This window comes from Osmia lignaria, chromosome 9 (genome assembly GCF_051020975.1).
Source record: "Osmia lignaria lignaria isolate PbOS001 chromosome 9, iyOsmLign1, whole genome shotgun sequence".
NCBI lineage: Eukaryota > Metazoa > Arthropoda > Insecta > Hymenoptera > Megachilidae > Osmia > Osmia lignaria.
The window spans coordinates 6,655,185-6,670,003 of record NC_135040.1 but is presented as its reverse complement, the minus strand read 5'-3'; the positions used below and the strand labels follow the sequence as shown (position 1 = coordinate 6,670,003).

General features: G+C 42.9%; 1 protein-coding gene across 10 annotated transcripts in view; it reads left to right on the top strand.

Moving 5' to 3' along the window:
• The window catches only part of Galk (N-acetylgalactosamine kinase), a 76,160-nt gene extending 61,695 nt beyond the window's left edge, over window positions 1–14,465 (top strand). For 3 of the 10 annotated variants that reach the window (XM_034328371.2, XM_034328412.2, XM_034328401.2), the window contains 10 exons: window positions 2,500–2,571; window positions 8,156–8,318; window positions 8,428–8,592; window positions 9,606–9,816; window positions 11,306–11,414; window positions 11,489–11,646; window positions 12,069–12,209; window positions 12,469–12,577; window positions 12,644–12,848; window positions 13,913–14,461. In XM_034328371.2, coding sequence (XP_034184262.2) covers window positions 8,158–8,318; window positions 8,428–8,592; window positions 9,606–9,816; window positions 11,306–11,414; window positions 11,489–11,646; window positions 12,069–12,209; window positions 12,469–12,577; window positions 12,644–12,848; window positions 13,913–14,078 — 1,425 coding nt within the window. In that variant the 5' untranslated portion in view covers window positions 2,500–2,571; window positions 8,156–8,157 and the 3' untranslated portion in view covers window positions 14,079–14,461. The other 7 variants (XM_034328391.2, XM_034328440.2, XM_034328431.2 and 4 more) reach the window with 5 other exon arrangements.
• The last annotated feature ends 354 nt before the right edge of the window (window positions 14,466–14,819 follow it).

Below are 14,819 nucleotides of genomic sequence, written 5' to 3'. Positions count from 1 at the left end.
GGCCAGGTATCAATTTCAAGCTGAAATTATCCATAAAATTCTGCATAAACGTTTCGTCGATATTCTTAATATAAAACGGCAGGCAGAGCGTTGCGTCGAAGGAAAACGAGGCACGTTTAAAGCGTGGAAATTGCGAAAGCGAGATGCCGCTGGCTGACAAGCGGATACACGAGAAACTGCTTGCAACGACAACGCTTCTTACCAGAGGCTGTTACAAGCGAGGAACTCGCAGCCGGTTGCTCCGTGTTTTCCTTGGAAATGGCTTCAACCAGCAGCTCGACGACGCGACGCGCCGATGTTCCTCGCGTTTCCTCGAATTCGCGGATCAATTAAAAGGAACTCGCTCCGTGAGCGAGTTCGCCGACTGATTGACGGTTTTGCCGATGTACGAACGTCTCCTTGGCACGCGGAGCGATCGCACGTGCAACACTTTTTCCATCGCAGGACATGATCGAACAGGAGGATAGTTTCTTGCTGCCCAGTCGCTTTCATTGCGAGAACTCTTGTTAACTGCAAACTATCAGCACCGATAGTTCTTTTCTTCAAAATTCAAATTCAAAAGTTTTTCCTAATGTTTCCCGAAAATCTCAGCAATATAAAAAAACCGTGTAAGAAAAGGAAGAAACGATGGTCGGACAGGGTGTCCGCAACACGAGGTTCGATTCTAAAAATAAAGAAGCTAGAAGGAAAGTGGAAGGAAGGAGAAAGCGTAAGATCAGGAAGCGGCTAGATAACTGGAGGGCGCCTCGGATGGAACGGGCTGGTCGCAGCCTCATCCTCCGTCTCCCGGACGTTCTCAAGCCCCGAAGATGTGCTAGGAAAGCTGGTAAGGTGCAAGGTACAATGCTTGGTGGGCACAGTGTGTCCGACGTTTCTCCGGGGAGCGATCAATGATAGGCCGGGGGTACGAGTCACGTGACCTCGCCGCGGGGAGTTCGCGCAATGCATCACCAACCAACCACCCAGACCACCCTTCCTCCACCTCGTTTACCAAACCACCCTCTTTACGTCCCTCCTATACCTCCGTTCGCTGCCTCTTGCCTCTTGCCCCTCCGCGTCGACCAACCCCTCGACACCCCGCAACACCACCGTAACCAGCCGTCCCGTATCCTACCACCCCACTCTTCGCCTTTTCAAACCACCCTTATTCACCCTCTCGGCTGGATCTCGTCCACCACCATCGCAACCACCACCACCATCCTTCTACTATTCCACCACCACCATCGTCGTCGTCGTCGTCGTCGTCGTCGTTACCATCTCGGCGTTTCTGTACGGCGCAGACACACCGAGAGTACTAAACGGGGTTGTTGCTACGTTGCTCTTGGCGACCAGCAAGTGTCCTCCTCGTCGTCGACGTTGTCGTCGTCTTTGAGGAGACGACACTCCCTCCTCCACTCATCCCGTTACTCACCGCGACTTCTGATTGATTTCCACCACCACCACCGCCGCCACCACCACTATCACTACCACCCCTGTGATCGCTTGTTTAGTCGACGGGATTTCGGGATAATTGGGAGCGATTGTGTTGGATAGGTTGCAAGGAAATTTTCTGTTTATTCTTTTCTTAGATTAAATGAGTACCAACTTTATTTTTGATCCAATGTATTTGTCATTCTTTTTTTTTCTTTTAATTTAACACGTTGATTACTGTGTCACGTTGACGATCGTATATTTTATAGGAACCCCTATGATTTTCTGGAACAAACACGACGATTCCGGTGGCGAATTCATATGAAAATCAAACGATACCAGATCGGTCTCGTTCGAGGGAAAATATTCATAATGGCATTTAAATTCCACGGTCAGTCTCTTAGTTACATCCACGCACGACAGGAGGGTTAGACTTCTGGCTACGCATTCGTATGAAAATATACGGTAACCCCGCGACCCCTGGGAAATCATGGCATCCGTTACTCGCGTCGAGGTGACTCGAATGGACTCGAGAAAAATTCTATGCATCTGTCAGCGGCTACTCGTCTCTCTGACGTTTTTCGTTCGATAACAGTAATGGAACGAAAAATCTGCGACGTTGTAGTTGGTTTTTTTTTTTGTCTATCTCTGCTTATCATTCGACTGATAATATTATTTCAAATTTAAACTTTGCACACCATTGCATGTTTTATTATTTTAATAAAAGAAATAATAATGGGTCGACAGTTGGAGATTGTAGGCATCGTAACTAATACGATTTTATTTAAACGATCCTCTGTAAAAATCGTCGGCCGTGTTAGCAATGTACCCGGTCGGTTCGCATCTACATTCTCCGCGTCTTTCAACCCTTAACGTCGCTGTTATATCGCCTCGAGAACCGTCTGTTTGCATACTAAAAAGGTTTAAAACTCCCGAGACAGAAATAATATTCACGCGGTTACGAGCGACTCCTACGGTGTCTCCGATCGTATCAAACTGACTTATCAAAAATACTTGTCCAACGTTTAAAAATATCCTACCTTCTATCCTAATCCCGAATAACCATTCAATTTTTTTTTTTCATTACAGGTAAACTGCTACAAATAAAAACAGGAAGATCAGGAAAAATGAGGAGTTAAAGAAATATCGAGTTCTCTAAAGGTAAGATCATCATTATTTTAAGAATATGAATAAATTTCTAAGACTCCGATTACGTGGGCCGGCGGTGTTAAAAATTTCATTTTCAAGGTCTTTATTATTTCATATTATTTTATGACACATGGCTATGGTAATTTCCACTGTCATTTATCGTGTTAATAATTCCATAAACATTCGGATATCGCCCCCCGTATCTACCAGAATACCAAGGATAATAATTTTCAGAAAAATTAATTCGAGCAACCTGCAACACCGACATTGGTCCCCGTTGCAATTAATCTTCTCCGTTCACCACTCTCTCCATGGTGCCTGTATCGCGAATTATGAAAGTGCCCAATGGTCCGATGGTACGATCGCGAAACAGGGTTAAAATAAAAGGTGGAAATAAAGAAGTAGTCGCGTAAGAATTTGCACCTGTTGATCGGCGATTATCGTGAAATTAAAAACGCTAAGCGAGTTGGGTTGTTTATCGAGGATCCATGTATATCCATTGGCGATCACGGACACGGGGTATTATCACGGCCGGCTATGTGAGTGTTAAACATGCCTTAGTGGCAATAACAGCGCGTCAGAATGTCGTCCGTTCGACCGGTAACCTGCATTCAACGTGGTGTGCTCGTTACGACCCTGTTGGCCGCGCGATAACTTTCAGGTTACTGCCACCACTTACGCTCCGCCGTGAACGACACCGTTCGGCCGGTTGCTTACTGCCGCTGATTGCGAATGAAACACGGAACACGCTCGACCCGTGCGACGATAAAAGGGGAAGGAAACGCCGAGTAAAATTACTCCGCTGCCCGAGCGCGAGATCGACCCAGCGATATCCAACGCGATATTTACATAGACCCGCGGTTTATTAATTATCTAAACACGGTGTAATGAATCGCGATACGGAAATGCCAGGGTAGCTGCGTGCGTTGCTTACCCCTGAGGTTTTCTCCGACTATTTTGAAAATCGTCGTTAAATATCCATTACCTAAGCTCGTAAACCCCTCGTGTTATTATAACCATGAAAATTTCCTTAGGAGAGGTAAACGGAGGAAAAGCCACGTCCAGTCGGACATTTATCGGACACGGTGGTCCACGGGATCAGCTTGGAATATTCTCGTCCCGGTTGCGGTAACCTGTGGCTAGCTCTCGGCTTAGATACACGGAGCTTAGATCCGCCTTGGGTTTGCTTTAGGACCCTCACGAAGGCGATACGTCAACGTCATAATGGGGGCCATAAATCCAGCTCGCACGCGCCTAAACCTCGCTCGTGGAGACCGCACGCGGACCACGGTCCGCAACCGTCCATAATCCGCCCGCGTGTCCCCGTTACTATGCCTTCAACTTAGTTTGCACGCTGACTTTGTTAGATATTCCTCCGTTCATCCATCACCGTAGCCGTCTCGTGATCGGCTGAATTCGTGAAATCTGAAATGTAACGTGGGAAACCTCGACATTGATAGGCAACTAAGGATCTCGATGCTTTTGTGATCGATTAAGGGTAGTTTCAAGGGAATTTCTATCGAATTACGTTTCGATTTCTAATGGTTTATTCGATGATACACGTAGAAACGGAAGAGGGTCAATTGATCGAAGGTAAGGTTCTCGGTTGGCAGGCAAAATTATTGTCATTTTCCGGCCCCGGTAATGGTCGTCCAGCGGTGCAGTCGAAGAAGGGGTCGAATTGCACGCGGAGAAATTTAAAGGGCGTGCGAAGTCACTTTTACGCGTCGGATGCGCAGCCCCGAATTCAATTTATACCCTCCGCCAAGTTTCCGGCCCGAACCACACATCCTTGCGGGATCGCAGCACTTCGCTCCACTTCCGGCACCCCGTTGGATGAGATATCTTTCCTCTCCTTTTCTTCGCATCCAACGTCCTCTGTCTTCGATGAAATACGGGAACGATATCTGTATCGCGGTACGAGCAGGACTTTCGGCCGGGGAAAAACAGAGTAGGGCGAGGCAAATAAATCGCGGTGCAAAATGGATCGGGCGACGTGCGGTGGGCGACGTCGCGCATGGACGAGTGTCAAAACACCATGGAGGTTTGGTCGCCTGTCCAGCTACGATGCATTAAAGGGCGACGAGTTAATGGACAACTGGGATCCACTGGCGACACGATCCACCTCTGCTCCAACCACCCGTTGCTCCCGAAGGAATTCGCCAGATGTAAGGCAGATTCGTGCACCAAGTTTCATTAAAGGAGGGAAGTTTTAATGATTAACGAAAATGTGAAATATTTTTTATTTACAATGGCAGCGAATTGCGACAAGAATCGTTGGAGCCGTTGGCCAGTGAGATATTGAAAGATCGAAAAATGTATCTATTATATCCGACGGGCTCGGAACACGTAGAAACTGGATACCACGTATGCTAGTTCGAGATCCTGGCAAAACTCTCCCGAGGGGAAAGCCGAGGATATTGAATATCAGATCGCGTGTCCCCGGTGTGTTTATTCGCGCGACGCCAAACCCGTGCGGCGCAGGAAACAAAATCCTGTGCCCGAAGGGTAGTACACGATCACGTAGAGAAAGTCTTTTATCGTGAACTGAACGTGATTGAAAATAGGCGTATAAAATCGATCGAGATCTACGTTGGAACATTTTCTCGATAAAAATTTACACTCTGGCTCCAACAGAGGTCTGGCGCAGAACCTCCTTCGGACTGGTGATTGCTGTCGCAGAAAATCAACCCCCTTTTTCCAAAGCCAACGAATTCGAGTCTCTGGTGTACGGTCAGATCGTAGGTAGCTTCGATACACGCCACCACGGGGGAGACAAATGGCGGTGGTTATCTCAGGGAGGGAAAAGATAAAGAGAAATACCGGAGTGAGTGGAATCGGTAGGAGAACTGGTACTGGAGAGGCAGACGGAGCCGAGAAAGGAAGATGGGATGAAAACATCGATTGCAGGGGCTTGTAACACCGCGGTACGAACAGAGGGATCAGGCCGAGCGATAAACCAAGCGGCCTGGAAAATGCCGGATCAACGGCGCGATGTTTCAGCAAAAACTGCCTGGAAATCGGTACAGCCACGGCTCAAGGAGACCGAGGAAAATGGGGAGGACGTAACGGGCCATGGAGAAAGAAGAAAGAGAATTTCTCCTCGTTTTCCACTGCCTACGCAACCCCTCTTTGACATGGACCGAGCCTCCAACCCTCCACGTATATGTATATAGACCTCTCGCGTTATACGCGACATTTTATCGCTTATCCCCGCGGACTATACCTCCTCCTACCCTATCGCTCTCCAGCCTGTGAATCCCGACGGATTTATGTGAAAAGTAATACGAATTAAACTGACGTCTGTCCCCCTGTTCTCTCAGCGTGTACGGTATAAGCGCTAGAAAGAAGCTTGCGGAATCGAGAGACAAGCGGCGAACCCTCGGGAATACGAAGATAATGTTTAACGAAATACGCTTTATACAACCCATGTTTATTTTACTATCTTCTTTAGTTTAAAGAGATTTATTATTGTTCCTGTGTTATGGAAGGGAGGTAAAAGAAAGGAAAGGAAAAATTTCGTTTTTCCTAACCCTTGTATTATAATTGGAATATTTTATACTCTATATACATATGTTCAAATTTGAAATTGATCCATGGTCAATGATATAGAAATTTGGAAAATTTCTGAAGTGACATCTTTGAGAAGTTTGTTGAATTTTCTGAATACACATCATTTCTTTATATTTTACGACGATAAGTTATCGAATTTCGATAACCAACGTTGTAGCGACTGTCGTTAAAACAGCTACCTAGCATTTCGTCTGACGATCACTTTTGCAGTTCGAAAACTGTGTTCAACTGTTGGTACTGTAGGAATTTATAGTATCTCCATTTTAACGTGACTTTAGCAAACAGAAAGATAATTTCAGTTCTATTTCATTGAAATATATTATCCTTTATTGTAATTGTACTTTTAGTAACATGCAAAGCGATATTATACATTATTAATTGTTATTTCATATGAAAGACGAGAAGCGGTTCAAATTGCCCGCCAAAGAATTCTAAAAGCGCCACGTGTCAGTAGCGTCACTCGTGGCGAGACACTGTACTCAACTGCACTGTATACAAACAGTAGTTCATGATCGATAAGTCATTTAATTCTACGACCTCGGAAGGTGCGTCAACGCAACATCACGTGCTGATAAGATTAATCGGCTACGATAAGGTGAAGTGTCGCCTTTGTGAGAAGCAATAACAGTGGCAGTAGCGAGAGGTATGTTTACCGTGTTACTTCAATTCAGCTTTCTAGTTTTATTCTATATTCCTATCATAGGGACACGTTGTAGCGTTGTATCGCGTCTACGAAAAGCTGACGCGGCAACGGCCGGTACCATCGCGTTCACCCACACGCGCACACCTGTTTCTATGTGTTGACGTTCCACGTACGCGTATATTTGAAATCCAGTCATTAGTAGATTACTCAAGAATATATTTCAAACATTAACTAACTCGTTCTATGAACGAAAGCTTTATATGTGTAAGATTATTCCTCGTTTCCTACGACTCCGCTTTTTTCAAACAGCACACTGCATGGTGGTGCCTTCCGTAGTCAGAAACGAAAACTAAATCCTACAAACTTATTATTCAAAACTAAGTGAAATTAGTATGGTAATGACTTAAATTAACGATTAGATATTAAAAGAATATATTTATTTGATTCGCTGTATCCACTGTTATCGCGCTAAACGGAAATATACGAAGCGAGCCGAGTTCTCCCGATCTCAAGCTTTAAATTTATCGTTCGACTTCCAACTTGTCGTGCAACTATCGATATTCAAACGAGACGAGTTCGATCACTCGCGATTGGATTCTCGGGGATTTTTCCGACCTTTAGCGCCGCTCTGGGTCCAATTACGAAACTGCCAAAACGACCTTCCATAGGGCAGAACAATTCGGTAATTTGATTTACTTTTATCGAAGGAAAATAATTCTTTTCTTTATCTTGAGACATTTCAATTTTATTTTACGTATATTTATTTTAATAACAGCGAAAAGAAATATACGCTAGATAAAGAAACAGAGCTGGTTATCTACAACTGCACAAATAAAAGAATTCGAAATAGGAGAACGTTTAAATCGTTTCGATTAAGTATGCAAACCGCAAATAAGCGTTTATGCAATTTACTGCACCGATAAAAATACTTCTGTATTCAGTGAATCATTGAATTCGTTGTAGTCATACTATAATCAGACTTGAAAAAAAATATTTGTTAATCGCCTCTTTATTTATAATCAATAATGAAATCTGGTAAGAAATTTTAGAAAGAAATAAACTTGCTACAACTTTGTTGGAAAAAACGAATCTTCACCATTTAAAGATTTAAATGATTGATTTAGCAACGTACCGAGCTCCCCATCTTCTGCAACAACATAATTGCGCTAATGGCGGTGACCTCGTTCACGATTTTCATCTAGGGTATCTATTGCCGGTCGTGGCAAATCGGATCGTCGGAAAATTAAATTCTCCGCAGCATATGTGCTCGCGGACATTTTGCATAGCAACGCACTCGCCTCGAGGAAAACAACGTGCCTCGTGAAAACATACCCATCTCTAAAAAAAACATTGAATTTTTTATATAGAAATTCGTTGCAGAAATGCTGGAGAACGCCAATGGGACGTCCGAATTGGAACCGAAAGAACGGGTCCCAATTATACAACCGGATGAGAAAACCCTGGAGAAGTTGGACATCTTGACTGACTTGTTTAGCGACCACTACCGTCGCAAGCCTTCGTTTATCGTCAGAGTTCCGGGAAGGTAATTTTAATTTCACCTTCAGGTTGATATCGAAATTCTCTGTATTTTGATTGACTGTAGTTTAATTTTTCAGCAAATAATTGCGGTCGTTTTGATAATCTGTTCGCAGGGTTAATTTAATTGGCGAGCACGTCGATTATTGCGGATACGCAGTTTGCCCGATGGCCATCGAACAAGACATAATCATCGCCGTAGCTCCGTATCCGGACGAAATCCATATCGTCAACATGGATTTCAAATACAAACCCTTCGGCTGTAACTTTGAAGAACTAAAGTGAGTGAATATCACAAATGTTACTTCGTATCTTCAACCGAAACTCGGTGAGCTTCAATTACCAAGGACAAACTTAATACGCTCCAAGCTTTCGAGGGTGTAAGAAATTAGTGTCGCGCTACGCTATACTTCCGGTAACAGGATCTAGGATAGGGTTGCAAATTTACCACGCTCTGCTTTCACGCTCTCGCTTTAAAAAAGAGATACTTCTACATTAGAAGACAATATTTTAAAAAATATCGTAAAATTTAGAAAGGAGTAGAAGCAGAAGATAATTGCAAAAATTCCATACACAACGTTGGAATGCAATTGCGTGGTAAGAAATTTTTTTCGGTGCATTTCTTCGCGGAGAGAAAATAAATGGCATTCGGCTCCTGGCGTGAAGCTAATTCGTTGGAATATAAGCAAACGCGTTCGTGTCGGATTAAAAAGGTCGCGATAAAATGAAAGGTGGTACGATAAAGCTAGCCGATGTAATTTCATCAGTCTCCAGGTGTTTAGCGGACGTCTATTGATAAACCCTCTATTCGAAAGAATTCGCCAAGATATTTTCAGCTTAACGACGTGAAATTTGAATTTAAACGAGCCCGCAGACTTGTTGCAATCCCTATGATTAATCTTCTTTTTTCCTTCGTGGACGTACCGTACCGAGAAGAAGTAATTTTTGCATATAATAACCTCGGTCTTTCCGTCGAAAGGGAAAAACAAAATCCATTGTAATGCAAATGAAAAATGGGATAATACGTGGAAACTCGTTATTTTTCCACGTTGTACGTTCCTTGCTACTTCTTTGAAAAACGTAACAGGTATTGCGAAAATCGGACAGATTTGCCAGCCTTGTTACGAAGAAACTTAATCTTCGCGATGAAAAAGTACATGTGAAATCTCTACTGAAGTAAATATAAAACTAGGAATGAACAAGGTGCTCGAAATGCAACAGTATAAAATATAACTTAAAAGTCCTTTGCCACTTTTCCGTGAAAAGAGAAGGAAACTTGACAACTCTTTCGCAGTTTTACCGTGAAGGAACCAATGGGCTTTGTTCCAATGTGGTACAAATATTTCCTGTGCGGAGTGAAAGGAGCTCTGGAAGTGATCCCGAAGGAATGCAAACCGATGGGATTCGTGGCTGCAGTTTGGGGAAACATTCCTCCTAATTCAGGCCTTTCAAGCTCGAGCGCCCTCGTTTCTGCCGCTCTTCTTTTGACCATGCATCTGAATAAGGTGAGTGCTTTATTATTCAATCGTTCCGATACGCGAAACGCGGTTCGATTACGAGCCAACTGATCGCATCTGCTCATTATCAGCCGGGGTAATGATAGAATTCGTTGACTGGAAAGTCCTGTCGTGGCGATGACGTCTGTAATTTATCCGGGTAGCGAAATTCGCAATATCGGGCCGCGTATTGCGGTTTCCCTCGGAATATCATTCCTGTACGATAGAGGGGTAGGAAAGCAGGGGGTTGCGCGTTAAGGGAATCGATCTGGTATCGCGTGGACTGTATGTAAAGCGATCGTAAGTACGTTTTATGGGTCTCGTCCCAGCGGAAGTCGTGGGTAATGGACAGGAAGGTATCAGAAATTCCTGGAACATTCCATTCAGACACTCGCCGCATAATCTTCGTGAAAAGGAGGAGGACAAACGGCTCGTTGAAAGAGACATTAGAGGTCCAGGGAACTTCTCTCATCGATCTTTGAAGCCCCGAGAGGAAAAGAAGAGACGAAACCGTCGACGACCGCGAAAAGATAGAGACGAGATTTTTACTTATCATTCGCGCAAGATTATTTCTGCCCGGAATGAAACAGCTGCATCCCGTACACACTGCAATATCATCCCAGCGTGCGTGTCTACGTGATTTAATCATAACGAAACGGGTGTGCTAGGAACGTGACACTAATACCCGGTGCAGCCTGTTAATCACGTGGCCTTACAAATTTCCACCTGCCGAGTAAGGAGTTTTCCGTTTCTCTCTTTCTCTTCTAAACCGTGTCTTGCCGTTTGTTCGCCAAACATCCCTTACTCTACAATGTTTCCTTATTTTTACCACCGCCATCTCGCAGCCATTATTTCCCTGTCACTCGCGAATTTCATTTTCTTTTCGACCATTTCCTGGTATTACCTTTTCAACTAAACCTGCGCTTCTGCAACTTTACTAAAAGATAAAATTGTCATTAGTAGGGAATTGTTATTAGCAGAAATTAAACTAACAGCGAAACTTGTATGGGACGGACTTAATAATTTCGTTTCGAAAGTGGATAAAAAGAATTCCCTCGAGCTGAAATTCTTTCGGCTTCGTCCACTCGTGTTTGATTGTATCGATCTCACGAACCTTTGAAAGGTTCTTACCAAAGGGAGAACTTGTTTCTCGGGGAAAAAGAAAGCTTGGTCGTTTCAACGCGTAGCGAGACGACGAGAATTCTTGAAAGTAAACTTTAGTTTCTTCGCGTAGTTCGAGCCGGCCATTGAAAAAGAAATTTAATTAACAGTTTAATAGAGTCGGACCATGGTAATTTGCTTCGCTACGAAAAATTTTGTAGTTGAAGCGTGTTCGCAATTATCAGAGATCCACACTTAGGGGTAGTTCGCGAACGGGAAAGTGTGTTTACTTTCACTTTCGCGGGTGGAGAGTGGTCGAAGACAAACGTAAACGTGCTGACAATGGAGCTATCTCGATGGCAAAACAGAAAGTTGATGGTCGTTTTCGTTGTTGCAGCAACCATTGTCGAAACGTGAATTGGCTACCATCAGCGCGAGAGCAGAGAGATACGTGGGCACCATGGGTGGCGGTATGGATCAGGCAATCGCGTTTCTTGGAAAACCAGGTATTATTATTTCTGCTCCGTCGGTGATGTGTTTAAAAAAAAAATTTTTTAATGCATTATTAATACCGGCGAAGGTTCTGCAATGCTAATCGAATTCGACCCCGTGCGTGGTACCGACGTTACCTTACCGGAAACCGCAGTGTTCGTAATAGCCCATAGCCAGGCATGTCACAACAAAGCTTCTACGGGTGATTTTAATTTAAGGGTCGTGGAATGTCACCTCGCCGCACTGGTAATATATCGTTTCTTTCGACACTACGAATTTTAACCCCTTCACCGTTCGTTCGAAAGATAATTCTAGTCACGGTCCAAGCGTTCGTACAATGAACACTCGAAGAATCGTTCGAACGTAACGATTCAAAGGAGCTAATGGGATTGCGTTTCGATTATGTTTCACGGATGTTGTACGGCTGACTTTGATCGATGCGCCTCCAAGATTCTCCCCTGTGTCAGGAATAGTCTATCTAACGAATCTGAGCGTGCTTCCTTTATAAATCGATGACAACTGGTGGACTGTTAGATTGATGTAACGTTACTCCGAGTACTCGAGAGTCTTCAGTTATCATTCATTTTAATAATTGCTATCTCATTAGCTTCTGTATCGCTCAAAGCGTTCAGGAACGAAGTGTACTTATTTAAGGAGTTTATTTGCAGATGATAGCAAAGAAGAGGAGCATACCTTTGGAACGAGTAAGGAGATTAATCGACGTTCAAGAACAGCTTGGTATGAACTTAGAAGAAATGGTCTCTGTAGTAACCACAGACCTTCACGAGGAACCATATACCATGGACGAAGTATGTAATCGAGGAGAAAAATTGGTCGATCTGTACGCGTACGATTTCACGCAACATTGATTCCGTTGTTCTGTCGCTGGCTCTATTGATTTTCTATAGTAAACACATTATTCGCCCGTTTAGATTCATCGAATCACCGGAAATCATTCTTTCGTACTTTCTAACCGCCGTTTCGATTCGCACAAAAGCGATACAATTTCCTGTGCAATAACGTTACCTGTAACCCTTTGTAGACAGATCGACACTATTGCTTTTCTAGGTCAGCAAAAATCTCGACACGACGAACGATAAGCTGAGGAAGTTATTAGGAGGCTTCAAAGATTCGCAGACGTTCAAGCTGAAACAACGGGCATTGCACGTGTACCAGGGTAACGATATTGATAAGATCGATTGAAACGGGCGAGATAAGGAAAAATGATTGTTACATACTTCAGAAGCTGCCAGGGTGAGAGAATTCCAACGTGTCAGCGCGGACAGCAGCATGATGGAAGAGGAGAAGCTTCAACGTTTAGGCAGTCTGATGTGCAAGAGCCACGAGAGTCTACAAAAACTCTACGAGTGCAGCCATCCGAGTGTCGATGCACTGGTCGAAAAAGCCATGAGTTACGGTGCACTTGGTGCAAGACTCACGGGAGCTGGGTAAGTAAGACTATGAATAACTGTGTTCCTCGTAGAATAGTCTCAAATTAATTTGAATATAAATAGCTGAATCTGGGATGATCAAAGAGAACAGGATCTGGAAGGAGTCTCGAGATTGTATACTCTATTTAACCCTTTCGCTACTATAATTATCCAATGCAAAGTGATTGCACTTTAAAATAGCAAACATTTAAAATTTTCGTTCGACCATCGCGAATGGGTTAAAGAGGAGAAATTATTGTTAAAATTGTTCACATTGAGGAACGTATAGACAGGGGAAACAAGGGGTTTGGAATGTTTGAAATGTTCTAACTTATAATCTGGTATGTATAGAGACTGATTCGTAATCATTCCGGGAATGGCAGTGTACCCGAGATTAATTATTTTGTACAGTCTCTTTGATCACCCAGAATCCGATAGTATCTGTTCACTTTTAGATCCACGTCTATTGACGAATGCATGATGCAGTTTCGAACTCTGTTTAATTGAAAACTGTTGCCTGTGTATTTCATTCCTAACTTCGACATTTTATATCTCTAGAAATGGTGTTTGCACTCGGAAAATGCATTTTAGGTGTAGGGATAACTCTTAGCTACTAAATTATTTAAATAATTGTTGGAATAGAGATAAATCGAAGTTAATAATCAATGTCTGAAAAAGTCGGAGGGTCGCCCATGAATTTTCATAATTTACAACTCTAAGTAAAATACGATATCGAAAATGGTCCACTGTTTTACGACGTTTCCATATCAAAATACCTGGACGAAATCAAATCGATCCGTGGGTGTGTTTCTGTGTGCCACGTGAAAGAAATTATACCTTTGCAACACGATGACACGGAACCAGACGAGTTACAACTTCACTCGAAAAAAATCATTTGAAAACATAGAAAATCGTTGTCGATTGCACCGAAACGAAAATATTGGCAATTTTCAATCGTGCTTCGCGATTTATTTCATTCGCGATTCATTTCAAACTGTCACGGATAAAATCATGATAAAAAAAAAGAGGAAACGTATCGAGGATGTGAAACCGCGCGGTTAAATAATTTTATTTCGGCACAGGTGGGGCGGCTGCATTGTGGCGATCATAACGAAAGACAAGGTTTCGCAATTTCTGGATAAACTAAAAACGGAGTTCGTTCAATGCGGAATAAAACGTGGATTCGAGCTGAACGATCTGGTATTTCCAACCGAACCGAACCAAGGTGCTGTAATTTATACGACCTAGATTCTTTTCTATCCGACTGTTTCAATTTTCTTCTTACATTTTATAATTACATTTTTAATTGTGTATTATATAACTACAATATGAATCGTTTATCTATCGTACGTGTATAAAAAATATGACTCTTGCCAAACGTACCAAATTTAGACAATCGAGGGCTAAAAAGAGGCTGAATTTCAATTGCACAGGTAATATCATTTTCATTACTCTGTTATTCGATATTGGTTCACGCGATATCGTCTGCTCGATCGTCGGTGCTAAATGTCAAATCATACGGTATCGCGTGCACCATCGTTTTGTAATCTTAGATTCGAACAACAGATTATTGAGACCAGTATATTTGGTCATTTTTATAACGTAACAATTTTCAAATAAAAATAGAATCCATGTTATTTTATAAATTTAAAGAGGAATATTAATCCGAAATATGAAAGTACAAAATTTTCGCTAATTATACCACTCGTGTGTAATCCTTTGAATATTCCTGGAATTACCAACAAATTTTAATCCCTCGGTTATTCCTGAAAATATTTCTCTTCTTTTTTCCAATATTTGTAAACGCTGTATATACTTTTTTCTTCGAAATCCTGCGAGGAAACGCGTAGCTAAAAATGTCGTCTGGAACTGATTTACAATGATGCAAGGGAAAAAAAGATCGAAGACGAAGGGTCGTCGATGGGATTTCCGTAAAACCCACCCTATTTGCGAAACTGCTCGCTGCTGGTCAAAAGGTTTGACGATCGT